Genomic DNA, 27,857 nt, shown 5'->3' with positions numbered 1-27,857 from the left:
GAACCACGGGTTCCAATAAGGCCACTGGGCTGGTAGTGGGTCCAGTGACCCCCTGGCTATCTACTTGATGGTACTACTCCTGCTGAAAGTTCCCTAGCAGGGGAGTAGTGCCTTAGTGGAGAGTAGTGAGAGCAGCTCCAGGGCTGGGAAACATAAGAGCCAAATCTCCAATTCAGAAGAGGGCGACTCTCCCGCCCCTGACTGAGGATGGGCTGCTCTCTACAATGTCGGAGTCTGGTGCAGAGTTGGAAGTAGCATCACCAACATTTCGGGCTTCCCTTTCAACAGTACTGGTGGACGTGCAGTTTGAGGCAACAGAGATTGACATGGTACCAAGCGCGGCTGCCCTCCTGCATCTGCTGTTATTTAGTGCGTGGTCTCCTGCACCGCTGGGTATACCAGCACTGAAAGGCTAAGCAGCTCTCTCGGTGCAGCAAATGCCCCGCATTTTTTACCGGTTGTAAGGGCGAGCGATGGGAGGAGGGGGCGGAGAGGAGTAAGTGGGGGGTGGGGCTTTGGGGGGGAAGAGATGGCACAGGAGCGGGGCCTCAGGAAGATGTGGTGCAGGGGCGGGGCCTCGGGAAAGGCCAGTGTGAGGTTGGGGCTCGGCATGGCATGGCGGGTGGGACCATGGTTTGGGCACCTGTGGCACCTCCACTTTTAGGGTGCTTAGAATATCATAGAATATCAGGGTTGGAAGGGACCTCAGGAGGTCATCTAGTCCAACCCCCTGCTCAAAGCAGGACCAATCCCCGACTAAATCATCCCAGCCAGGGCTTTGTCAAGCCTGACCTTAAAAATATCTAAGGAAGGAGATTCCACCACCTCCCTAGGTAACGCATTCCAGTGTTTCACCACCCTCCTAGTGAAAAAGCTTTTCCTAATTTCCAACCTAAATCTCCCCCACTGCAACTTGAGACCAGTACTCCTTGTTCTGTCATCGGCTACCACTGCCATCAGCTACCACTGCTTCCGCCGCTCCTGTATCGTCCACTTGGCCAATGCTGGTCTCGGGGTCGTGCAGGGCCGTAGATGTAGACGGCACTCCCTCACGCTCCGAACAGGACGGTGCTTGCCTCAGTGGAAGAGTTAGCTGTGCCAGGTCGAAGACGAGTGCTTAGGTTTCAGCTGCACTTTACTCTTATGCCCACGCCTAGATGACTTCGGTACCAGTGACCATCCCCTCTTGGTGGTCTGCTTACAGGTCTTATACCTCTTCTTAAGCACTAAGGAGGGTGAGCAGTGTCGGGACTCAGGCCACATAGGATGCACTCGGTGCTGAGCCTGATCGACCAGATTCTGACAGAGGTCTCATGGCTGCCTCCATGCGCAAAAACTGTAACCTGGCTTCTCCGTCTTTCCCTGTCTGAGGCTTAAAGTCTTCACAGATCTGGCAGTGATCCTGAATATGAGCTTCCCCTAAACTCTTCAAGCAGCTTGAGTGTGGGTTGCTTATGGGCATTGGCTTAATGGAAGATACAGGAGAAGCAGAAGCACCCTAAAAGTGGGGGGGCACATGTGCCCAAACCTTGGTCCCATGCGCCATGCCACCCCAAGCCCCTGTGCCCGCCCCTTCTCCCTGAGCCCCCACCCTCACACTGGCCTTTTCCCTAAGGCCCCGCCCCTGCACCACCTCTTTCCCCCCAAGACCCCACCCCCCGCTTGCTCCTCTCTGCCCTCTCCTCCCATCGCTCGCCCTTACAGCCAGTAAAAAATGGGGGGGGGGGGGACATGACATTGTGTCCCCCACCCCCACCGTTCTGGTACCACCTGGCAAGAGACTTCAGGGCTTGAAGCCCAGTGACCAAGTTATCCCTCAGTACCAAGTAACACAAAAACACTCCAATTGGGACCAAAAAAGAAAAACTTATGCTATCTACACTATTAACTAAGTGCTATCACTATAAATCTAGAAACTATCTAAATGAATTTATAATGAACACACTGAGAGCACTTGCTAAGGCAAGGCAAGCCAAGCGATTCCAACAACCGACATGGATGGCAAGAAGGAACCGAGCGCGCTCTGGGGCAGCTTGGCCCTTTATGCCAGCGTGCAGTGGTGCGCAGCAGCAGGCAGTGCTTGAGCCACACCAGCGGGCACCAGTGAGGGAAAAAAGGTCCGATGTGTGCACGCTGGGTGTACAACAAGAGCGGAATGAATGTGTGCAATCCCTCGGAGAACAGAAAGTTCTTTGTAGCCATTCTCACTGGACGGCATTTTAGCATGTATACAACTATAAGCTATTTTCTGGAAAGGTATTGTAAAACAGCTGTGGCTACCTGCAACATCATTGCTATCACTTTGCAGCACAATTTAGCTACTCTGAATTTTGTGGCGAGAATAGGGTTAACACACACATCCTTCCACTCCAGAAACACAGATCTCTAGGACATGATCTAAAAAGATAATCTCTTTTATCTGTCTGCCGTACATGGCCTATAACACAACCGAATAGTTTGGGTCCCACCCCATACAGGACAGTGGTACACAGTGGCAAATTCATTACAAGATGGAAGTTTCAGACTAATAATTACAGATTTCTCCCACCCCCCAATCATTGTGAAATAATGTCATGGAAAAAGACTTAAGCATTCAGGTGGGCCTAATAGTTTCTATATGACATCTAGCGATTAGAGCACAAGTCTGGGAGTCAGTATTCATTGATACAATTTGCTGGCTCCAACCTTGACTTACTATGTGACAATGGGCAATACACTTTCTATTACTAACTGTAAGCATGCAAGCAGGAAGAGCTGTTGTAAGACATATTTTGGATCATTTCTGCAGAATCCTAAAGTCTTCTTTTATTTATGATGAACTTAACCACACTCCGCCTCCATGCATGAAATGAATGTATCTCTCCTACCTGAGTGCTACTGGATTTAGTGTGTATGAAGTACTTTGCACTTATCAAAATTCTAAAACCAAAACTTTTGGCTGAGAACAGTAGAAATTCTAAACCCTTTCATGGCAGGCTCAGGGCTCTTATTTCAGTAAGTGTCTTGGAATTGCTTTATGGCTCGGATGAAACCCTTTGGCAGCCAAGATTTCTCACTTTCCCATGACTCACAAAGGCATTAGATGTGTCCATATGCAAAATGACCACAGAGCCGCACAGTTAAAGCCAAAATAAATACATCCTGACCCCACTGACATCAATGGAGCCAGGTTTTCACTCCTTTCGTGTCCCCACATATGATTTCCAATAATTTTAATTGAAGAAAGTGCATCAACAAATGTACATTTTGTAACTCTGCAGATTAATTACTAAGTGAGTTTGTGAAAATGGTAATGTAAATAGACCCCCCCCCCTTTAAATATAGTACTATTTTCTATTGCATTATATGCTCCAGTCCTACAAAAAGTCCCACTGAAGTTAGTGGGACTCCCCGCAGATGCAGGGATCTTCCCACATGGGCCATGATGTGGAATGGTGTTGCATTTGCAAGTGCCACGCCACCAGTAGTTTAAAATGAGTGACAAGGGCCTGATCCTGCTCTCACTGAAGTTAACAGTAATTGTACCATTGACTTTTTTTTGTTTTTGTAACCACAGGGTGAGAGACTTTTTTAAAAAGAGGAAAGCTACGATTTGGAGCATAAGATTACAGTTGGTAGTAACACTGCATATACACAGCCACCCTCCCAATTTAAGCGCTGGTGCTTAGCAAATTTGACCTATAAAGTGAGTCATTCCTTCCTCTCCCCCCACTCCCCCAAAATTTATATCTAGTCTGTCTTTCTTCCAAGAACATCGTCTTTGTCAGTGTTCGACACCACTGTGCTGAAAGCCTTCAGACCCTCTGGATGGCTGACATTTGTCTAATTCCTCAACAGGTTCTATGCATTGGAAAGCAAACTAAACTACAATGACAAGCTGAAACAATATACAAAGCAGTGGTATTTTTAATAAAGTGTTTCATATCCATAATATTGAACATGTTAGCCATCCATCAAATTCTCTTGGTTAACAGTTTTTTCTCTCATTGCTATAAGAAGCCCTCTTTCATAGAAAGACCACAATGAACAACTTTAAGAGGCTCACTGATGAATGGCAAAAGCATGTTAGAGAAAACAAAAGAATTCCATAAAACCATTTGTAAGTCAAAGGCAAATCATTGTGACAACATTCATGTGAATCTGAAATTACAATGACAATACAAAACAACACAGTATTAAAACAATCAAATTAATAAACCCAGAGGGGGGAAAAAATCAAGCAAACAGGCCTCTTAGTTTAAGAAAAAGAGCCCTAAAATTTTCTGAAATAATATCAGGTTCATTTTACATCACAAAGATTTTACATTTGAGGTATCTGCACTCAAAGCACCAAGTAAGTTGCAGTATTGTGGCACAGTTGTTATGCTTAGCTAGCCCGGCCGAAAATCATTCCTGAAACCTACAGCTATGAATCTGGGGGCGATGGGGGTGGGTGGGTTTGGTTTTCATTATTTCGTGTCACTAACTAGAAAGTCCATATGTCTTCACAGTTCTTCACAATCTGCACGACTCATTCTCTTCACAAGTTCACTGAACAAAAAGGTCTACTTTATAGTGCATTTTGTGTACTTAAAGAGTAATACAAAAATGTAAGCAGGAATTTGAAGCTTCAGATGACACTACATATTGTGTTTAAAATACAATACACAGAGTTTATTTAAAAACCTATACAAAAGTAATCAGAAGCAGTTAGTTGTATTTCACTGTTTTATTGTAGTTTCCATGTGTTTTAGGCTAAAAGTTAGAAAGCATCTGAAAGAAGTTGGCACCCTATTTGCTCTATTTCTAATCATACATATGTGGGTAAAGGGGCAATTATGTTCTAATAAAACTCTTTTGCTATTTAAATGCACAGGTATAAGAAAGAATTAAACAGCTGCTGCTATAAATTTTGTCCTGGTGTTGTAAAGATGTCAAAAGTGTATAAAAAAAGTAGAAAAATACACTTCAGATTAAACAGGGCTGAATAGATCACTATTGACTCATCCTTTAAAAACAGGCATACATTGTAGCTCTATGAACATTTAAAATCCTAATATTTATGAAGACATTTTCAACAGATTATGCTAGTCACCCCAAGTCTCATCATACTCCCACTGAAGTTAATGGCAAAATTCTCATGGACTTCAATGGGAACTGAGTCAGGCCGCAGCTGCTTATGAAAATATCTCCGGTAGCGTATGTTTTATGGCAACATGTTTGTGATAATACTTTAAAATGTATCATTTACATGTTTTGATTCAGTAACTTGAAAAACACAATCATGGCACTTATGACTCCAGTTGTAAAAATACTGGGTAGATTTGATATGGAAGTAGTAACTGAACAAAATGGATTCATGGATTCAGGTCAAAAGAAAATCTATGTAAAAAAGTCTTCAGTTAAACTCATTACTCAAATTAATGCAACGTAAGTAGTTATAAAACAAGTTAGTAAAGTTCAAATTTAGCTGAATACTTCTGACATGAAATGCTATGCGTAAGAAGGATCATAAACCAATAGCTTAGAAATGGTGAAAGAGAAAGAGCCAGGTATCAAAATAACCTTTGCATCACCATATTTGTATCTATTACATTTTCATACATTCATTTGGCTTCTAAACAATTCAAACATTTAGCCGAAAGTGCTGACAACATGGGCCGTAATAGATCAATAGAAGGGCAATATTTGGGTTGTAAAAAGTTACTTTGAAAAAACCAAGATATTACAGAACTGAGGAAATACAGAATGATTGCTTCTAACAGCTCAGTTATGAAAGTATATACCTAAGTTAATTACTGTTTTTAACAAGACACATTATAAAATGATAGACTGAAATATGGTAAATAAAATCAGTGAAAAATCTAGATAGTTTTGAAATTGGTATTAGAAAAATATTCTAATTATAAAAATAATTTGAATGTCAGTACAGAACAATCCATACATTTATTTTTTCTTACAGGAAGTCTGAAATTTAGATTTTTGAAAGGAGATTTGTTAAAAACATATAATTTCTCAATATATTATCAACAGTGTATATATAATTTAATACAGAATTAGACACATGCAACATAAGACAGTAAATTAAAAGTGGTTGATTTCTGTAAATATCATTACAGAAGATCACAATTTCAGGCATTGTATAGCTGGCTATAGAGAAACACACACACACACAAAACAGCACATTGGTAACCTACTAGAAGTCAATATTGTTTTCTTTCCACTCACTTATTCCATCAATACATAAGATATATATAAAACTTTATTCGGCTATTTGTACATCAGTGATCTTATGGAAAGGCCTTCCAATTACATTTGCTTGATCATAATCCAGATAGGATTTGGCTTCTTTTTCCGTAAAAAAAGGTGAACTCAATTATTAAAAGAACCAAATCCTGGATCACTGCACAAAACCTAAACGAGACTTGCACAGGTGACGTACGTGGCTTGGAGTGATAGAATCCTCCCCCTCACCTTAGCAGTGGGGCAAGAGAAATGCTAATTCCAAAGTATTGGAGTCTTACTGTAGCCCTATCAAAGGAGCTACGATGATCATAACTTGAGGAGAAAATTTAGAGGGGCGAATGAAAGGATTAAAATTCTCCTTTATTAGACCTTCTCAAAAATGAAAAAATTACATAAATCATCAGAAATGTATTGATTCTTGACACAAAAACAGATTTTTCACTTTTTAAAAGAATTAAGACATAACTGAAGGTAAAGGCATGAACCTATGGAGTTTATCAATAATTGCAGCAGTAGTTTGCCAGGAGTCTTGTCAGAGAATGCACTTTGGAATGTGTATATACACAAACACATATATATACACACACACACAAAACCAATATACTAATTGAAAACAAATACACTATTTTTAAAAAGCTACAGTAAATTAATCTTGATTAGGAGCCAAATTACGGGTCTACCTTACTGATCTGTAGGCGAAGATCAGGCAACTTTGGTCTTGATTGTGTAGCCTAATACCTTAAACTGAAATGCAGATATTACACGTTTTAAAAAAAGACCTTCACCTCATCCAACCCTATCTCCTTAGGGCTAGTCTTCACATACAGCGCTGCAGTGGATCACTTTAGTGAAGACGCTCCCACACCAATGGGAGAGCTTCTCCCATCAGCATAGTTAATCCATCTCCCAGAGAGGCAGTAACTATGTTGACGGGAGAAGCTCTCCTGCCGACATAGTTGTCTACACAGGGGATTAGGTTGGTATAACTACGTCACTCAGGAGGCATGGATTTTTCACACCCTGAGCAACGTAGTTATATCGACATAGGTGTGTAGTGTATACCTGGCCTTACATAAAAACCAACACAAGAGAATTACCAGCTGCATGCCACAGACCACATTCCATTTTACAAGAAATACGATAATTTAGTTTATAATCTTCGTTCCCAGGAAGGATGCTATAAAGAAAAAAATCTTAAGCTTAAAAATTCATTTACACACATAGTAAATACACTGCTGTTTTACACCGTTGATATCAGTTATTTCTCTAAGAATTTGCTTGTAGTTTGTTTTGCTTGGGAAAGCTATGGAGGTACTCACTGCTCTGCTATAATATAATGCATGTTTTTTTATCCTTGAAAGGGTTTTCAGAAGCAGGTATGCCCATTAGTAAAGGATCTTTCCTGGCATGTTCTTCACAATAGCACCTGAGATCTGCTGATGCTTTTGACACCTGGCAAAAAAAAAAAAAAAAAGACACACAAAATGGTAAATATTCCCAAATCATTTGCAATAGGATGGAATGGGCTGTGGGATGCATCCATAGCTACAGTGAATTAGTTCTGCATATGGAAGAACAGAGTTTGAGAAATCCATAAAATCTTCAGGTCCAGAGCTAAGGCCACCAAGCATAATGCAAAGGTTTCTGGGCTTTGCTTTTTGGACTGGCCTTGGTGAGGTTGGTAGAATGGGAAAAAAGTAAGCAAAAACAAGGATAACCCAGGATGTGGTGTCTTTAAAGGTACTTTGGGGTTAGTTTGGGAAGATAGGCATGAGTAACTTTACATTTTTCTGAGATTTGAACAGCAGGTTCAGAACAATAGAGCAGACTTCTAGTAAGAAGATTTTATATCTTTAGACATTGTTAATAATCACTGAAGTGTCATCAACTAACTTACAGTTTCTAGGAAATTGATTCAGTCATTTCCTTGCAAGACATTGCATGTTCCTAATCTCTAGCTGACTGTAAGAAAAGCACCTATGTCAGTTGAATTAACCAGTCTGCTGACCTTTGGACTGTTGGTATTAATAAAAGTATTAATAAAATGGAGAATGAAGGTAAGGAATGGTATGGTTAGAACAACAAAAAGCCAAATCTTAGTAGGTGAGATTTTAGCTTAATCAAATTCCTTAACCATTGGGTGGGACAGGGAGAAAAAGGGAGGAGTTTGGGCTCCTTGTCCATCATAATTTAGGTGCACCTTGTCTCAACTCTCCTCCTCTTTCAAGAGGGCTATAAACCCTTGACCTACCTGCAAAGATATATAAAGTAAAATTTAAACATCCAAAACCAACATGGTAAATTGGAAAAAAAAACCTGCTTTATATCACATCTCATCTTCCACTCACTATGTATTATAGATTTAGATTATAAACTCACCGTAGTCTTCTCACATATCCATAAAGTACCTATTATACTGTTGGTACAATTTCTTTTATAGCAACAATATGGAAATCTGTAAAATTCTGTACCACAGGTATGAGTGAAACTACCACATTCAAAGATAACCCCTGTGATGTGTAATGCATCATACAAAAAAATGTACATATATATTGTGAGTTTACTAAAATATACCTGCCATAATTCACATGGTTCATATAAAAAGAGCGAAAGACCAGTAAGAATGTTTCTCACCTTTATTCTTTCGATAGAAGCTTCTATTCTTAACTGCTGTACAGTTCTTCGTGCCTGAGCTATATTGTTTGTTGTGCTAGTTGTTTTGCTAGTCATTTTCAATGAAATCGCTCAAACTCTGTTAAGAAAAACAGTTGGTTATTTTTCTAAAAAATTGCCTGCATAGAGGCAATGTCATAGGCTGAAAAAGGATTGTTAGTTCTTTTATGTGAAATGTCGACAGATCAGATATTGTAGAGAGAAAATACTAGCAAGAAAAAAAGCGCATAACACTGTTTAAACTTTTATGTATCTTTTTTCTCCCTAATTCCAAGCCCAGTAATATGAATACTGCCTCCACTAATAGTTTCGCCACTTTCGTACTTTCCCTCCCAGCAGCTTTTTATTAATCTATTTATTCTTTTAAAGTTGAAGACAGTCATAAAAGTATTCCTATGCTCATTTTAAAAACAGAGATCTCTGCACGGAAGGTTAGAGAAAGTTGTATACTGAGCCAGATACTAGCTTCAGAGCCACATATATCTCTCCAAAGCTAGGGTATTATTACTGATTATCATGGGATGAATTTGCCCCCTAGCACAACCCCGAGCAAGGGGAGGTTGTGGAATCTAGACTGTGCCAGGAGACACAGTGTCTGAGATAGATTCCATTTCTCTCCTGCTGGCCTCTGGTTCTCTTGTAGGTGGAGGAGTATTTTACAACAGTCCTTACATGGCACAGCATCCTTTCCCCAGGCACATCTGCGGGTCAGCAGAGAAGGAAAGGGGCAGAGACATGGCCCACTTGCTCATTAGCAGAGAGAATGTCATGTGTGCACCTCCTGCTCTCCCCCACCACCACTTTGCCACACACCCGGATAAGGTTATGTTTGGATTTTGTAGTGACTTAAGGACAATCTTCCAGCTTCTCACAGGAATCAGACATAACAGCTGCCAAAGTCTAGAGAAATACTCCCACTCCACAACCCAACCCCCCTCCCAACACACACACGCTGCATGGCTGGTTCAAAATGTGTTTCTGGTAAAAAGAGTGAGCAACTTTGATATTGATCATACTTTTCTTCTCAGGATGAGAATTCAAAGCAGCACTCACGCCACACAGTTTTAACAGTGCTGCACTTGGACACTACCCATTGTGTTCAGTTGATCTCAGCAGCACATGCCTGAAATTTGATCAAAGCTTTCGGACGTTGACTCTATAGTGTGTAAAGTTAGCCTCTGTAAAGGCATATGAGTGATCAGAGTGCAGGTTTTGATCACAGGCAGTTCAAGCCTGTGACTAAACCACTGCCAGTAAATCAGAGCATCTCACTGAGTCATGCACAGAAACCCCAGATTTGCTCTCAGAATCACAGACAACCAAATCCTAAGAAGTAGCTAATGAGAACCCTGTGTAAAGCCACACTGTGACAAGCATGAGAGCAAAGCTGTCACTCTGCCAGATCCGACTCAATGATAATGAAGGAGAAAAAAAGAAAGAAAACTGCTGTCTAAATCAAAATTGCAGCAAAAGTAAATAATTAAGCATAACTGTTTGCTCAGACTGGTGTTTTCATCTGGCAGGCATAATGTTGGTCTCGTTACAACAAAGACTCTTAAAAGATTCCACGATCATGGCCACAGACATGTATTTCATAATGGCTGTCTGCTGAGGATACATTACTCTGCCAACTTCTACACCATTCACACCCCAATATCTATCAAATCACAGGGTGGCCTCTGTAAGTTGTGTAATAAGCAAGTTCTAAACACATAATGTGATCAAGCCACTTTCAGTTTGTTACACATGCATGGAGGACTACAGGACTGCGGAGGACTTCACTGCGTAACTATTGTCCCCCCCCCCCCCCATAAGTCCTACTGAAGCATAATCTTTGCAAAGTCTTCTTTCTAAAAGACCTCTGTGCCTTTGATTTACCATCGTTTCCTTATTACAATAATACTGTAACCAAGGTGCAAAACACTGGCATACTAGCAAGAAATGGATCTTTGTTTCCTGACCCTCATCATAGGCTAGGGTCATGGTCACAAACCATTATATCCACTCACAGCTAGCTGCTGTTACATTTAGACTTTTTTTTTAATTTTTATTTTTTATTTTTTTTAAGGCAAATGTAAATAAAGCACATCATCAGTCAAAACCAACCACAAAACAATGCGGCCAAGTAAACAACACATGAATAGAAACATCTAGGATGCATAAGGGTACTCTTAAAAAGATCAAGAAAGATGGGTCCAAGGAATTTGCCTATTTCATGATGGATTTAATCACTACTGAGGCTGAAGTTTAATTTTTTGAGCAGAAAATGTTGAGGCTAAAGGTAGAAAGGGCTATACCGGAACTCATAGCGAAGACAGACAATCCTGGCCCTTATGTTCAAAAAATTATCCTCGATGAGCAACTGCAGCTCCCGTTGAAAATTTTGGCCTAGGGTGACTTGCCCAAAGCCTCAAAGTGAATTATTGAAAGAGCTGGGGAAAAGATCCCCTTGGCCTAATTCTCTGGGTGCTGAACATAGTTCCTCTGCACTTCAGTTGGAGCTAGCTTGTGCAGCACTCCCAAAAAGTAAGGCCACATGAGCCCTGACACCTAGTTCTCTGTTCTAACCACTAGACCATGCCACTCTCATGTAACTCTCCACCTAGTAAGTGTCCTACATAAGAGCTAAGTATAATTATTATTTATTTTTAGGGCAGCAACATTCGTGCCATTTGTCCTATATAATCTAAGTTGTTTCTCATCTCTGCAGAAAGTACAGCCTACACTTCAGAAACAAGCATTATTTCTGCTGAAACAAGCACTGATCAGAGAGCAGCATGCGGATAGAAGGGGCAACTTGAGCAGTTTGCAGCATCAAATTCGAAATAATATTCGAATTCCGCTAATTCCTTATGCAGCAGCAAAGAGATCAAACTAGTAAACTTCACCCTCCTCAAATACTTCTAGAAAACAGGAAAACAAATACAGTAAAACCTGCCAAGAGTGACCACTCGTGGGAGCAAGCAAATGTGGTCACTTGTAAGAGTGGTCTCTCTCCAAAGGTTTGCACGTGAGAGAGTGGTGGTGTTCCATGGCCGCTGCAAGCAGTCACTCATGCGCCGGGGGCGGGGGTGTCTCTTTAGCAGGTTTTATACCGTAGGTCAGCCTCCTGGCCTAGCAGTAGCTCTTTGCTATGTGACTGCTGGAGGAGACAAGTGTTGGCTTTCTGTCACACTGTGAAGATATCTGCTTGATCACAAGTGGCATTAAATAAGCTCCTTTGTTTAGTCCCTCACATGGCAGGGATGACAAGTAAAAAAGCCAGAATTTAGAGAGGCACAGGTTCAGCTCTGGATTTTATAGCCGAATGGTTTTACTTCTGCCTAGCGAAACCTTAGCCTGCGGGTTATTGCAGATGGCAGTTTGGAGGGGGTTGGACAGGGAAACATAAGGTAGAGGAGCATAGTTAATAGAACAAAATCAACAAAAAGATATTTGTTTCAGCCGTGCTACTGCAATATTTTGAATATGCCTTTATGGTGCTTCTATATCTAGATAAGCAAAAAAGATCTGGTTAGGACAAAGCCACTTTGCCAGGTAATTTAAACTATGTCAAACTTCTATGAAAATACTGGCACGCCTCTAATAGGATTTGTATACAAACTCAGCAGTGAGTCTTATTCTCCACAACAAGAACAGGAGTACTTGTGGCACCTTAGAGACGAAGTGAATAATCAACTACTGCTGTGCTGTGTTTAAATTCACTTATACTACATGGACTCAACTCAAACATATAAAAAAAATCACCTCTCAAAGACCCTGAATATAGTGTTTCAGAGGAAGTTTCATATTTCTCACCTTTGTCCAGCTATCCAGACCATCCCATTTTTTCCCCTCTTCATTCTTGCACGTGTCTAGCCAAACAAGCATGGCATTATTTTGTCCTAACAAAAAGCATCCCCCCCCTCCTTTTTTCCCCCCACATACTGTAGTTTTCAGCCTGTTCAGCAGCACCTTGCTTTTTTTAAAAGCCCTCTTTGCACAGAATAGTATAGAGCATTCTCTCCCTCTCTGAATTTGAACCGTATTCCAATACTTTTCTAGATTTGATCAAACAGTTCTGCATTGCAAAGCAGCTAAGACATATCAAGAATTAGATACATTAACAATAGCTGTGATATGTGCAGAAAGTATACGAAGTTACAGTATTTCAAAACTCTCCCTGCTAGCTTCTTGCCAAATATGAACTCAGGACTCCTTACAGTGAAAGCTGGACAAGCAACAGGCTCAGATCTTGTCCCAGCACAGTCTCCTCCCTACTCCCTTGGCCTCTTCATTAATGTCATTGCTCTCCCCAGACAGAGACATGAATAATTATCCAGTATTTTCTATTAACTGTGAATTCCATGTAATCAGAACTAAAGACCATCTATAGTGGCATTCTAATTTAGCAGATTCTACTATAAAGAATTAGCTGAACATGTATAATAAAGATGTAATTACACCGAGGGGTCCCAGAGACAAAAAAGTAGCAAAGAGTGTGTGTTACGTTCATGCCATGAGTACAAAGAAAATATCAAATGTAACTAATCTTCATTTACACATATTTTGATAGCTTCTTGTTTAGTAAAATACAATCATGAGTAAAGAAGAAACAAACAAACAATCTATACAAATGTAAAGAAAGTCTTGTGGCTAAGGCACTGAACTGGAAACCATAAGATCTCTATTCTACTCTGCTATGGACTTCCTGAGTGACTTTTCAGATATTGCCTTCATTTCCCTTAGTAATTATTTGTATTATCATGGCACCCGGGAGCCCCAGGCATGGATCAGGACCTGACTCTGCAAGGCACTGTTCAAACACAGAACAAAAAGACAGTCGCTTCCCCCCAAAGCACTTACAATCTAAGGCAGTGATGCCCAAACTTTTCCTGTTGCATCCCCAACTCATTACCAGTAATGGAATCTGCCTCCCCTCCATTACTGCACAATTGGCTCAGAGGAGCTAGGGCTGAAGGCTGAGCTGGGGACAGAACTGTGTCTGGAGGCCGAGCTGGGGCTAGAGGAGGGGAGGGAATGAGGGCAGAGATGGGTTGGGGGCAGAGCAGGGGGTGGAGTGGAGCTCTGGCTGGGATTGGAGGTGGTCTGGGGACAGAGGGGGGCTGGATAGTGCTCCCTCTCTGCCCCTGTGGGGGCTGGCCTGGGCCCCATCACGCATCCCCCCCCCGAACATTCCTCCGCAACACCTTAGGGGGGCACACCCCACAGTTTGGGGACCACTGATCTAAGGGTATGTCTGCACTGCAATCAGGAGGCATGACTGCAGCACATGTAGGCATACCCAAGCTAGCTTTGATCAACCTAGCTCATTAAAAATAGCAGAGTAGCGGCATGGGCATGGGCAGCAGCACAGGCTAGCCACCACACTGCAATTATGCCCAGACCCCAAGTATGTGCTCTGTCAGCTAGCCGATGCTGCAGCAGCTACTCTGCTATCTTTCGTGAGCTCTCTCCATCAAAGCTATCTTGAGCGTGTATACACGTGCTGTTCTGCTTGCGGTGTCAGACATACTCTAAGAAGTATAAAACACAAGACAACAGGTGGATGGATACAGACAGACAGGGATTACGAGGAGAAACAGAGACAACGTTGGTCAGCATGACAGGCAGTGGCCTCTGCACACCAGCAGTCTAACTGTCAACACTTGAGGAAGGGTTCCCGCTCTGGACTCTCAGCCTCCCCAGAAATCAAACCACGGCTGCTCTTCTCTGGAATGGTGTGTAGTTCTTCTGCGATCTGGACCACCTACTAACACCTGGTCAGTTCCTTGCATTGGAGCCAGTTCTCTTTAGGACTTGGCACTCAACTCTCCCCTTCAGAATCTCTTCCCTCTCTAGGAGTACCTTTCCTAGGTTCCCTTTCATGGTGAGCTCCCTAACCAGCGCCCCTAAGTCATCCCTCTCCTCAAGAGCTTCTTGTGTTCTGGGACCTCCTAACTGAGCTCTCCCAACCCTTTATTAGGCCCAGGTGTTTCTTAGCTTAACAACTGCTGCCACCCACCTCAGCAACTAACTATTCAAAGGTGGATCTGGATTGGCTCGTTCTCCTTAGTGGAGCCTGTCACAGGTAACTGGAGGCCTGACCCCCATCAGAGAGCCAGCTACCCTGTGACAAGGGGGTTCTGGGTGTGTGCTGGAGAGAACAGACACTTAAGAGCATTAGGATGCATCACATTTAAATATACTTTAGAAAAGTGCATTTTACTACAACCCACCTGAAGTGCTGTATCACCGATAAGCACTAAGATATCTGTGGGTAACAGCTGTCTTTATAATCAAGCTACTGTCCATTACCAGTTTGACTCAATAATGCCACAAACGCTGGTTGAATCAGGTTCAAGGTTAAGCAGCTGGGTTTCTGACCAGGGCACCTTTTTATAACTTGTCCAGTCCCTCTGTTTTTATGGGCCATGTGAAGTGGCTATCTCATTGGATTCCCACTTGCAGTGTAATGGCATTGCCCTTGCTATCACACTGATGGGTCTGCTTAGTCAGCACTCTGCCAAATGCACATGCATCAGGAGCAGTGCACTTCAGAGGATCGAACAAAGTGGAATCTTACATTATCTGTGTCATACACATCTGGCAGACCACTCTCCCAATTTTGTATTTGGCTTGGATATTTAGAATTTATTTTCTGCACCCTCGGGGGAGTTGTGTATATATGTGGGATAACAGGGGTTGCCTCTTATGCTGCTGGTTTGGAGAAAGTAAGTATAGAATTAGACACTCAAATGAGGAAGGCTCTAACAAATATCGATGATAGATTCCTACTTCCCACAGTTACTCACGTTGGAATGGATCCTGCAGAGTACCGAATACCCTCAACTTCCATTGACTCAAAGGAGGTTAAGGATACTTGACATCTCAGAAGATCAGGCTCATTACTGTACATAAGGGCTTGGAGTTTGCAGGATTCCCTTCTCCCTTGGGATCACTATTTCAATTGACTTTTCAAAACTTGGTCTCGCTATCTCCTCTTGCTAACCTGACAGAAGGATTACATACAGTGACTCACTTGAGTCTCCCATTGGCCGCAACTGTCAGCTCTCAGGGCGGGGGCAGTGTACGGAGCCTGCCGTAGGGAGGTCGGGAGCCTGCCGACCCTGCACCAACCGGAATTTTAATGGACTGGTCAGTGGTGCTGACTGGAGCCACCAGGGTTCTTTTTTAACCAGGCATTCAGAAATGCTAGTTTATAGAGCTTTCCGTTTGGTAAAGTGCTGGATAACACAGCTTTTACTGTATAATTACAACGATGAATCAGGAGACAATGCAAAGATAATCAAAAGCCTGCTGCCATTCCCACTGAAGTCAGTAGCAGAACTCTCATCGACTTCAATGGGAGTAGGAGTATGCTGCACATAAGCAGAACATAGAAAAGTGAAACAGCTTTAGAACGAATGCTGTCAACCTTCAACAAGCTACACACAATGCAAAAGCTTTTCCAGCTGGAAGGAAGCCAAATGCACAATGTGGAAGGACTCAATTAGAAAATGACAGACAGTGCCTCCTACTGAAAAGCAAGCAGAAGGGACACTAAATAACAGATTTCCAAGTATCATTTAAAACTTATTTCCTGGATCATGCATGTCAAAAAATAAACACATTCATAAATCTCACAGATCTAGATGAATCTGGCCATTTAAATAATAACCTGCTTTCGCAGCGCTGCCCCACTTTTCTAGTAACTCCCTTATTTCCATCAGGGACAAGGAGACTAGAGAAGAATGAAACAGAATAAATTTAAATGAAGCTACCACTCTAAATAGCTGACTTTCAGCAAACATGACTGAAAGAGTTCTTCTATAAATGATCATGACAGTTCAAAGATTAAGATAGTCTCTAGTGCAGACACTGCAAGCAGCATTTTCAGAATTGAACTGGCCTTGGGTTGCATACTATCCAATTCACAGAGTATTTCCATCAAGGGTTTCTGTATTTCAGCTTTCCTTAGCAGAGCTGGAGCAAAGATGGTGCAATTTGGAAAGAAAGGGCATCTCTCACAATTGTATGTTGGGAAGGCAGAGCAGACAGCACACGCTGCCAGCCCTTTCAAACACAGATCACTACCAGAAGGAAGTCATCCAAATTCTGTGATTGGAAAAAAACTTATTAACTGATTAGTTGCAGTACAAGTAGCTCCTTCATCTCCAAAGTTTACTGTATCAGTGACCTGAACCTAGACTTTTGTCAAATTTACAACACTCCATTTTACAGAACCTATTCAGCGCTGACTGTCCTCAACACAAAATCTTTCCAAGACAAAAACCCAAATGCTGATAGTGCTTCCTTTGGAACAGTTGGTTTTCAAGGGCTTAGATGTGTTGTTTTTTGTAATACAATAGCCATCTAGAATCCCCAACTGAGATCTAGTCCTATTATGCTCATATCATGCACTGCCCATACACATAGTAACAGACAGTCTGTCCTGAAATTCTGAAGAAGTATCATTTATCTGCAGATGAAAATCTGGTCAAGTAACAATGCATTGTGACCATTTTTATCCTGAATACAGAGGTGTGGTCCACAGAAACTACAGCATACAATGCTCCATTTGGGATGGAAAAATACCTGCTGGGACTTGCTATCTTCCCAGGTGATACTTTCCCACATATGAGGAGTGTGACTACAATTTTTTGCAAATCAGCAGTGCCTATCATGCTCCTGTAAAGTTGTCAATGTGGCCCTCTGGGGATAACAATTTAGATAAATCCGTATATTACTCAAAGTTCAGAACAAAACTGAGGAAATTAGTACATACTTCCAAAAATAAAGAAAAAGTGGTCAAAAGCATTTTCTTCATTATGTATATTTTTGATTCTGCAATAGTATGCCTTCTTAGAAACCTGAAAATAGATTCCTCATCCTCACCCCAACCCCCAAACTGATTTTGTCTTTTCATTTGGTAGATATTGATTCTTTCCTCATTTCCAAAAGAGCTGAAAATCAGTGTGATTTCTGGACAGGAATAGGAAGGGATAAAGGAAAAGGTAGGTAGTGCAAAGCACTAATTCCCTAGCCTTTCAAGCTCTGTGGACCTATATTAAACTCCTGATTTAAGTCACACATGAAAAAAAGTCTCTGGTCACAATTGGCAGACAATGCTCAAAAGAGGTGCAGGACTGGAGTAGCTGAGGTGCTACAGGTCAGGACTGTAGTAAACTGGCAGAAATGTGTGGCGCAGCTCATACAGCACCTGTAAGTTACAACTCACTCAGTCTGCCCAAGTCCCACATTTGCAGGAACAAAAGTTTATCTTCTTAAATTTAAAGGAAAAATAAGCCCTAGCATTGCTAACCGCTTAATCTGGTATAAGCAGTCTTTAAACTGCTCTGGGAAGAGTGTCTGTTTTGGGGAGTGAGAAATCTTTGTGTAATTTGGCTGTGTGGAAGACGGTCAAGGGTTCACAGACGGCTGACATATCATGTGTATCAACATTTTGACACACAAAAAATCTAACATAGATACTAATCACCTTCCAGTCTTGTCTACCATCTATACCATATTAAATTAAAATACCAGCACAAACTGGGAGACATTCCTGGTAGTAGTGTACAGCGTGTGCACTGAGGGAAACTGCGTTACCCAACTCTTAAAATGCTGTCAGTATGGCAGTGTTAGCAACTTCATTTGCAAAGGACTTGAGGAGAAGATTCTACTGAGATCAATTCATTTGTCTGAACACAGTGACAGTTCGCGTATGAAAAATATTCACAAGGCAGATATTTCTTCGTTTTTGGCTGGGAAACGACACGCTATTATTTGAGCAGGATGTCTGGTTTTGGTGGTGGTGGTGAAGTGTTTTCAGGTGCACTTTTTATTTTTGGAAAATACATCCTAACTGAAAATTGCTGGGAATTAAAAAGTCAAGAGACTTTCTGTTTTGGTTTATTATGCAGTGAATTAACCATCTGCTGAATCACCAGATTTAAAGGCCTACACAGCAAACAGGCTATTTTTCAAATACAAGGTAGTGATAGCCAGCTCAATAAGGGATATTTTTAAGTGACATTGGTCATCCAGGAATGTATTATATAGTCTATCGCAAATATGGAAGAAGAGTTTTTAAAATGGGAAGAAATAATTTAACACTGAAAAACAGCTTAGTCTAGTTTAAAATCTTACACTTACTGATGCCTAAGTTAAGACATTTTAGTTCCACACAATCACAAAATAAGCTGTAGTTAGCAGTCTAAAGAACTCATAACAGTTCAGATTTCCTGTTGTGCAACTACAAAAGGGAAACCAGTCCCATGAGAGCACTGGCTGTTTTGTACCAGACATGTGTGAGCAATATGATCTTTAAAGGATTGCGTACCAGAAACTTACTACAATGGCCAAGCCAAAGTTCTTATGACACTATCTCCAGGCAGCACATGAGCTGACATGTTTACAGCTCTGCCAGTAAAACTACTCAGATGACATAGCTACACCACTGTCCAGTGAACTGAGCCAGGAGACTGGAACATTACTGGTCAGTGACGCGCAACTATTTAAAAAAAAGAGGAGTTGGCTTAAGGAGTTAGAAAGCCAGAACTCATGTACGATAACAAACTGCCTTGGTTTGTACAGCAGCATGTTTAAGTTTAAAAACATCATTTAAAAATAAAATGGAATTTTAAAGAAAGAGAGAAAAGACTCCTTTAAGGTCTTACTCAAAAACCCACACATCTCTCTTTCCCTCATATAAAAAGCAATCAGAACTTATACTACACAAATCCTCTAATACATTCAGGGCCTAAACCTACATTCTTTACTGAGTCAAAGTTCCCAAAGAGTTCAAAGAAGAGTTTTGCCTAAGAACCACAGGATCAGACTTTTATTTATAAATTAAAGCAATTTTTCTTCTATAAATATAAAAGGAATCTTAAACTGTTCACTTCTACTGGTTCTGCAGTTATAAAGAGCGCAACAAGCTTTTATTTTAATTTACACAAGTAAGTCCTCCTTCACTAGAAATGTTACAAGTAAAATTTGACAGTGAATTTTTATATTAGACAAAGCCCCTGAAACTAGGACTTTATCATGGAAATACTGACAGAACCTTAACCATAGCAGAACAAAAAGGTACAGCTATTATATCAGTTTTCCTTTTATGTGGGTGGAGAGTTTACATTATTAATTTTTGATGGAAATTTTTGCTATGGGGTTGTGTTCCCCTTCATTAAATAGATTGTTTCATCTTACTGTGAGACAATCAGAGAAAGAAAAGAAGCACTAGAGAGATATGACTCAGCTCCTGTGCTGGAAAGTAAGTCTGTTTTCTGCAAGAAGTAGTCAAGTGCAATTTCAAAATAATACTTTAACTGCAGGGAAATCAATTAGTAAGACAATTTTAAAGCCATCAACTCCCATTCAAGAGATTCTCTTATGTTAATACTATTAATAAGAGAAATAATACCCATAGAAGATAATAGAATAAAAATAGACCAACACTGAAAATTAACTCAGCAAAAAAGTATGATAAGGAATATTAAAGACCATTTTTCTCCAGGTTTTAGTTTTTATCAGAAAATGTAAAAGTCATACAGTAAGAGAAAGTAGGAAAAGTTTCCTCTGCACATTAACAAAGAACATATTTATTTGGATAAATTTATTTCACACTTCAGGCAATGTCAATGTATTTGAAAAAGATCAATTGATATTACTAGTCATACAGGCCAATACCAGGGTAATTATTGCAGAAAATGCATTTTTTATGTGCTACTATGTCTGCAAATCAAAAACCCAAGATACACATCAGACGTGGATGTTTTGAACTGAATGGAATAATTTCTCAACCTGAAAATAATGTCTGTTCCTCTACAATCTCAGATCTCTCAGAGATGGAGGTATTAAAAATAAATCTCTGGAGCAAACAGATAAATTAAAGAGCAACGAGTCACCAGAACCAGTTGGTGTACACCCAAGAGTTCTGAAGGAAGTGAAGAATGCGATTGCTGAGTGGTTAGCAAAAATATGCATGCACACATAAAATCGGAAACTACTGTAAGATTGGATACAGGCTTGGGAGAGTAGTTCAATATTATGATGAGTTAGACAAGGGCATGAGTTATAGAATCATAGAATATTAGGGTTGAAAGAGACCTCAGGAGGTCATCTTGTCCAATCCCCTGCTCAAAGCAGGACCAACACCAACTAAATCATCCCAGCCAAAGCTTTGTCAAGCCAGGCCTAAAAACCTCAAAGGATGGAGATTCCACCACCTCCTGAAGTAACCCATTCCAGTGCTTCACCACTCTCCCAGTGAAATAGTGTTTCCTAATATCCAACCTAGACCTCCCCCACTGCAACTGAGACCACTGATCCTTGTTCTGTCATCTGACACCACTGAGAACAGCCGAGCTTCATCTTCTTTGGAACTCCCCTTCAGATAGTTGAAGGTTGCTATCAAATCCCTCCTCACTTTTCTCTTTTGCAGAATAAATAACCCCAGTTCCCTCAGCCTCTCCTCATAAGTCATGTGCCCCAGCCCCCTAATAATTTTCGTTGCCCTCTGCTGGACTCTCTCCAATTTGTCCACATCCCTTCTGTAGTGGGGAGACCAAAACTGGACACAATACTCCAGGTGTGGCCTCACCAGTGAAGAATAGAGGGGAATAATCACTTCCCTTGATCTGCTGGCAATGCTCCTACTAATACACCCCAATATGCCATTGGCCTTCTTGGCAATGAGGGCACACTGCTGACTCATATTCAGCTTCTCATCCACTGTAATCCCCAGGTCCTTTTCTGCAGAACTGCTGCTTAGCTAGTTGGTCCCCAGCCTGTAGCGGTACATGGGATTCTTCCTTCCTAAGTGTAAGACTCTGCACTTGTCCTTGTTGAACCTCATCAAATTTCTTTTGGCCCAATCCTCCAATTTGTCTAGGTCACTCTGGACCCTATCCCTCCCCTCCAGCGTCTCTACCTCTCCCCCCAGTTTAGTGTCATCTGTGAACTTGCTGAGGGTGCAATTAATCCCATCATCCAGATCATTGATAAAGATGTTGAACAAAACCACTCCGCTTGATACCGGCTGTCAACTACACATAGAGCCATTGATCACTACCCGTTGAGCCCGACAATCTAGCCAGCTTTCTATCCACCTTATAGTCCATTCATCCAATCCATACTTTTTTAACTTGCTGGCAAGAATACTGCGGGAGACCGTATCAGAAGCTTTGCTAAAGTCAAGATATATCACATATCACCAATCCTCTTTGGATTAGCAGTAGACTGGGTGATGAAGCAGGCAACAAAAGGTATCATGGATGCTGTAACCTGAGTTAACGGAGATGAGTTAGATAACCTTGACTTTGCTGATGACATTACTTTACTAAGTCTGAAATGGAACAGAATAATTGTCCTTACATCAGAGATAGAACAGGAAGCAGCAAAAATTGGATTGAAAATAAATGTAAAGGAAACCGATTTATGAAGGTAGGACAACGGATGCAAAGGTGTATGTGGATGGAACAGAAATTGAACAGGTAGAAGAGTTCTGCTATCTGGAGAGCGTGATGACATTCGAAAGTGGCTGTGATAAAGAATAGGCATATGAGAGTCGGAAAAAGCAAGCACGACTTTTGGAGGTGGAACAATATCTGGTCAAACAGAGGTCTCCACACCAAACTAAAGGTCAGATTACACAGTGCATTGTACTGAGCATGCTACTGTATGGAGCAGGGACTTGGCCAATGACAATCACTAACAAAAAGAGATTAGAAGCTGCCCATCACAGATGGCTGAGGAAGAGACTACACATTTAATTGAAAGACAACATAACAAATGGAAGAGTAAGGGGGCTAACAGAGCCGGATGTTCGAAAAAATCATCACAGAAAGAAGGCTCAGGTGGTTGGGACATGTATGCCATATGGAAGATGGAAGACATGCTAAACAAGCACTCAACTGGGTACCAAGAGAGGAAAGAAAGCAAGGAAGGTCAAGGAAGAACTGGCAGAAGACAATGAGGTAGGATATTGAGTGTGCTGGCATCACTTGGGAAGTACTACACCTAGCGAGTGACTGTAATCAGTGAAGCAATGTGTCAGTGGCACAGAAGGAACTAAGGCCTAAGGTAAGGAGTGTAGTGAAAGACTGCTGGGTACAAGTTAAACTTACTGCATTTACACAAACAATCGCTGTGGCTGCCACAAGGATATTATGTGATTGTAAAAGGGCAGGGGAGTGTGCCTCTATTCAAATGTGGTCCAACTACATTGCCTGAGACTGCCTGAGTTTGAGAACTCGGGTCCTAACTGGACTTCTCGCAGATTTTTTAAAAAACATTTTAAACAATCTAGCCAGATTGAGAGTTGTATTCTCTAGGTCAGTTATTTATTAATTGTATTACAGTAGCACCTAGGAGTCCCAGTCACGGGCCATAGCCCCATTGTCCTAGGCACTGTGCAAATGCCTAGCAAAAACGTGGTCCCTTGTTTCAAGAATAAAATGTGCTTGTTTGAACATGCTGTTTTTTGTTTAAAGACAAAACTTCCAGTTGCTAACCTGCAACACATGCTGTTAGATATGACAACCAATACAGCCACTGAATTTGATATTAAATACATTATATCCTGATTCAAAGATTTACTGGTTATCAACAGAGCAAACTGATTGTAATTTTTAAAAAAAATGTTTGGAGTAACGAAGAGGTATTTGCTAAGTGGTGTGAAGTCCTTTCCCAGAGAGCCTGGATCCACTCCAACAAATACAATCCGAACTTTGGTTCCATGCCTCTCAATTTTTACTTAATATACTACAAAATTTTGTCCTATGTTTGTACAGTGCATAGCACAGTGGTATCCTGATCCATGACTAGTGCTCAAAGATACTACAACAATACAAAAATAAATAATAAAAAAAGTTGCAGGGGAAAAAAAGGAAAATCTGAGAATACACACTTGATGATTTCCCTACCTTTTGCATTAAATCTTCCTTGGTCAAAAGAAAAATACGTCAAAGAGCGGTTACTAAGAAGTTTAAGAGCTAAATTTTTCTCTCAGTTTCACCGATGTAAATACAGATTAGCTTAATTGAAAAACACTTTCTCCCATTTAAATTGATGGAGTTACTCTGGATTTACAATGTAAATTTGACCTTAAAAAGTACTGGACAAAAGAAAATTCTAATAATGACCTTATTAATAAGTTCCAGTGTCCATTTTCTTAAATAGTTAGGCTTATTGGTAATTCAGACATACAAGACATTCATGCCCTTTGGAAATTAAATTGCAAAGTTTGGTCCTGAACCTATACTATTTCTTCCCTCATCTTCAAACAAACATAAGCAGCAGCAAGCACGACTTTACACAGTCCTCCCAAAACTGAGTAGATCTCTTGGGCAGATTTTTTAAACAGAATACAGACTAGCTATGTGATTTTAAAGACGGGCTGGCTGCCTACATAAAGTCCTAATTTTAAGAGGAGTTTTAAACAACCAGACTACTACCCAATAATCTTCTTTTCCTTCAGAGTCTAGAGGAATCTACGCAACACAAACAGTCACAAAAATCCTCAATGGCAGTATTTGCATTCTACTTCAGACTATGGTGATGAACTGTTTGCAACTTTATATACATTTTGAATAAACTCTGAAGAATTTATATATTTATTTGTGCTCAAAGTTTAGGAGAAGGATTTTCTTAATACGCTATTAAGCAAATGATTCTTTAAAAAGCTCCTCAAAGAGGTAGAAATAGGTCACCCTTCCAATTACCAGTAAATATGCAGTTTATATACTCCCATCAGCAGGTAGAGCATGACAGTACAAGGACAAAAACATCAGGAGATTCCAAGTCTTCCTAGTAATTTTCTCAGTAGGATACCCATTCATCTGTCATTTCCTGCTACACTTAGATTCGCCTTACATTTGGGAGAGGAAGTTGATCCCCATTTTAAGTACTGCTCTTGGTAGTGGTTTGAGTTGCACGTGATGTAATTGGAAAGAATGGGTGTGTTAAACAGATTCTCAAAAGCTTGCTTAAACTCTGGCATTGTTGAAATGGACATATGGTTTTCTACTCATCAAGAAAACTTTGGCATCACTGTATTATAAAACATCTACATGCAACTGTAAAATTAGAGAGAACTTTACAGAACATAGGTGGGGCACATTCCCTACCCCAAAGGCCTCACGGTATACAATCTACATAAGACAGTTATTATTTAACATAATATTGTGTTCGCACCTAGATGTCAGCCTCATAAAGCCCCACAGTGCTAGATGATGTGCAAACATATAGCAAATGACAGCCCCTGCCCCAAAGAGTTGCAATTTAAGGCCATGTCTATACATATATCGCTGTAGCAGCACAGCTGTACAGACACAGCTGCACTGCTGCAGCACATCTGGTGAAGATGTTTTATACCAATGGGAGAGAGCTCTCCCGTCGGCATAAAAAACCCCATTTCCACGAGTGGCATAAGCTATGCCAGCGAGAGAAGCTCCCCCGCCGACATAACACTGTGCACACAAGCTTATGGGGGTGGAACATTCACACCCCGAGCGACAAAAGTTTTAGCTGACATAGGCCGTAGTGTAGACATAGCCTAAAATATTAGGCATAAGAAGCAGATGAGATAAAGAAGTGAGTGGGGTTAACAAAAATGATACGACGTGCGCAAGTTTTAGCCAGTCAGGAGCAGTAATCTAGGTTGCCACCTACTTAGCCATAGGTTAAGGACAACAATTGACGAGAGGGAGGGTCTGGTATTTACTAATGATGAGATGAAGGATTTCCTGAAGAAGTGGAATCTAAAGAGGAATTTGAAGGAGAGCGAGGACTCTTGGTGGCAGGGAACAAAGAGACTGTTGCACTCATGGGGCTGCAAGAGAGAAGGCATGAAGCTGGGATTGGGAGACGGGGACAGAGGGAGAAGTGGGGAGAGGTTTGGGAAGAGCATAGGGAGTGAGATGGGGATAAGAGGAAGAGAGAGCTGAGATGTAGGTAGGGACAAGATTACATAGAGCCTTGTGGAAGAGAAGCTTGAACGTATGTGATGAGACAGGAAGCAGAAGAAAGGATTCAAGGAGGAGGTGATGTGGAGTGCAAGCATCCCTCCCCTTCGTGCTCCCCCCAAAAAACCTGGCTCAACACTACCATGACACTCAACTGTCTTAGGGTTTGTCTGCGCCACTGTAGCACTTCAGTGTAGACACACACTACTGCAATGGGAGGGGTTCTCCCATCAGCGAAGGACTGTAATCCACCTGAGAGGCGGTAGCTAGGTTGATTGAAGAATTCTTCTATTGACCTGGTGCAGTCACTACCAGGGGTTAGAACAGCTTACCTATGTCGCTCGGGGGTGTGGATTTTTCACACCCCTGAGAAATGTAGCTGGGTCAACCTAACTTTTTAGCGTTGATCAGGCCTTACTTACAAGCTACACATAGGAATAAGATAATCAGGTTTATCTGTAGCCTTTTCTGTCAGATGTGTCAAAGACAGAGCATATTTCAGATATCTGAAAGGGCTCTGGAGACAATTCATCTTGCAATTTGACGATGATCATTTCTTTTTGAGGGGCAATCAACATCAAACCAATCGGCAATGAAATAATTCAGCGTGGCCTCTTTAAACTGTGACTACCCTATAACCACAATCTGAACCCTCAAACCACTCTGTTGAATTGATGCTCCCATTACTTCTGAGCCATGGGATCCTGAACAACCTTCATCCTCCAGCTACTCCCCCAGAGCAGCATCTTCTATTTTGTTGCGTGCTCTCTATCACCTTTTGTCCTTTTTCACTCTGCTGTCCCTTTCCCTGGCTCAGTTGTTTTCTCTTATTGCCTCCACACTCCCACTTTATGGTTGAATGATGGAATCAACTACCCACTGCGAAAATGCCTTTTTTAAAAAGTGCCCTGCTCCAAAAGAACCTGCCCTAGGGCTCATAATTTACAGAAATATTAAGCCCTTTTGAGCATACAGTTGGATGTTTAGGTCACAGCTGGACACCAGGAAACATCTGTACAGAAGTACTGGTCACACAGATTTTGTATGGAGCCACACTCAGTGTTTGAGTACAAACCAAATCAATGGATGAGTTCAGAAAGCTACATCACAGCGGTCACATATTTGCACTGCAGCTGTTATCTGCATCAATCCGTCATAAAGAAGTTCTTCCCTTAAAAACATGAGAACTTTTGAAAAATAAAATAAATTACCTAAAATCAGAAAAGAAACAAAGTTTGTGCAGGAAAATTAATCAGCACTAGAAACTAGCAAAATCGCCTGTGCTCTTCTACATATTTCAAAGCTATATAGGTATCCATTGTGATAAAGCTCTTCATTTAGCAAGAGAATAAATAAAAACCCAGAGCACACCAGATTAACGCAGGCTTAACTCAGCCTCTGGGGAAAATGCCTGTTTTTTCCATAGAAAAATGAAGAGGTTTTAGTTTTGTTTCTACAATGACCTCTACCAGGAGAGCATTACACTGGTAAGGAAAGGTTTAACAAACAGGGCAAAAAATGTGTCCTTTAATGTGCATTTAGTGTGTTCTGCATATTCTCCCTTTTACAAGCAATAACAGAAAAACTCATACGCAAAGTTAAAACTTTTCTCCCCAACTGGAATGCGTACACTATTTTCAATATGTCATCCTGCTTCTTTTTGCAGACTTTGTTAAACGTCGAAGATACAGTACTATAAGTGTTTAAAACAACAGTCTCAGCAGGTATATGGCTCAGTCTTAAAGCTGAGTTCCAGCTGGGATAGTTAAAGGCCAATCTATCTTTTTTTACTGAGTCTTAGATCTAGGACTTATGAACAACCTGCTGAGTGAAGTGTAATTAACTCACTCCTGTAAAAGTACACAAGGGAATTCCATCTTAGCATTCCTTTGTAGATAATTTGCTGTTCACTACAGTTGCATAAATTCAGCTGATGCTCTACTTTTAAAAGAATACATCAAACATTCTAATCTAACAAAGACCTAAATAAAGATTAAGAATAAAATATTG

General features: G+C 41.1%; 1 protein-coding gene across 10 annotated transcripts in view; it reads right to left on the bottom strand.

The window, feature by feature from the left end:
* Window positions 1-3,888: 3,888 nt before the first annotated feature.
* Window positions 3,889-27,857, bottom strand: part of GNG12 (G protein subunit gamma 12) — a 106,885-nt gene continuing 82,916 nt past the window's right edge. For all 10 annotated transcript variants that reach the window (XM_043521031.1, XM_043521027.1, XM_043521028.1 and 7 more), the window contains 2 exons: window positions 8,860-8,977; window positions 3,889-7,677 (listed from right to left, as the gene is read on the bottom strand). In XM_043521031.1, the coding sequence (XP_043376966.1) occupies window positions 7,552-7,677; window positions 8,860-8,955 (222 nt within the window). In that variant the 5' untranslated portion in view covers window positions 8,956-8,977 and the 3' untranslated portion in view covers window positions 3,889-7,551. The remainder of the gene's footprint in view (window positions 7,678-8,859; window positions 8,978-27,857) is intronic.

Source organism: Chelonia mydas, chromosome 8, assembly GCF_015237465.2.
Source record: "Chelonia mydas isolate rCheMyd1 chromosome 8, rCheMyd1.pri.v2, whole genome shotgun sequence".
Taxonomy (NCBI): Eukaryota; Metazoa; Chordata; order Testudines; family Cheloniidae; genus Chelonia; species Chelonia mydas.
The sequence above is the reverse complement of the archived record's forward strand: the minus strand, read 5'-3'. Positions and strand labels throughout refer to the sequence as shown.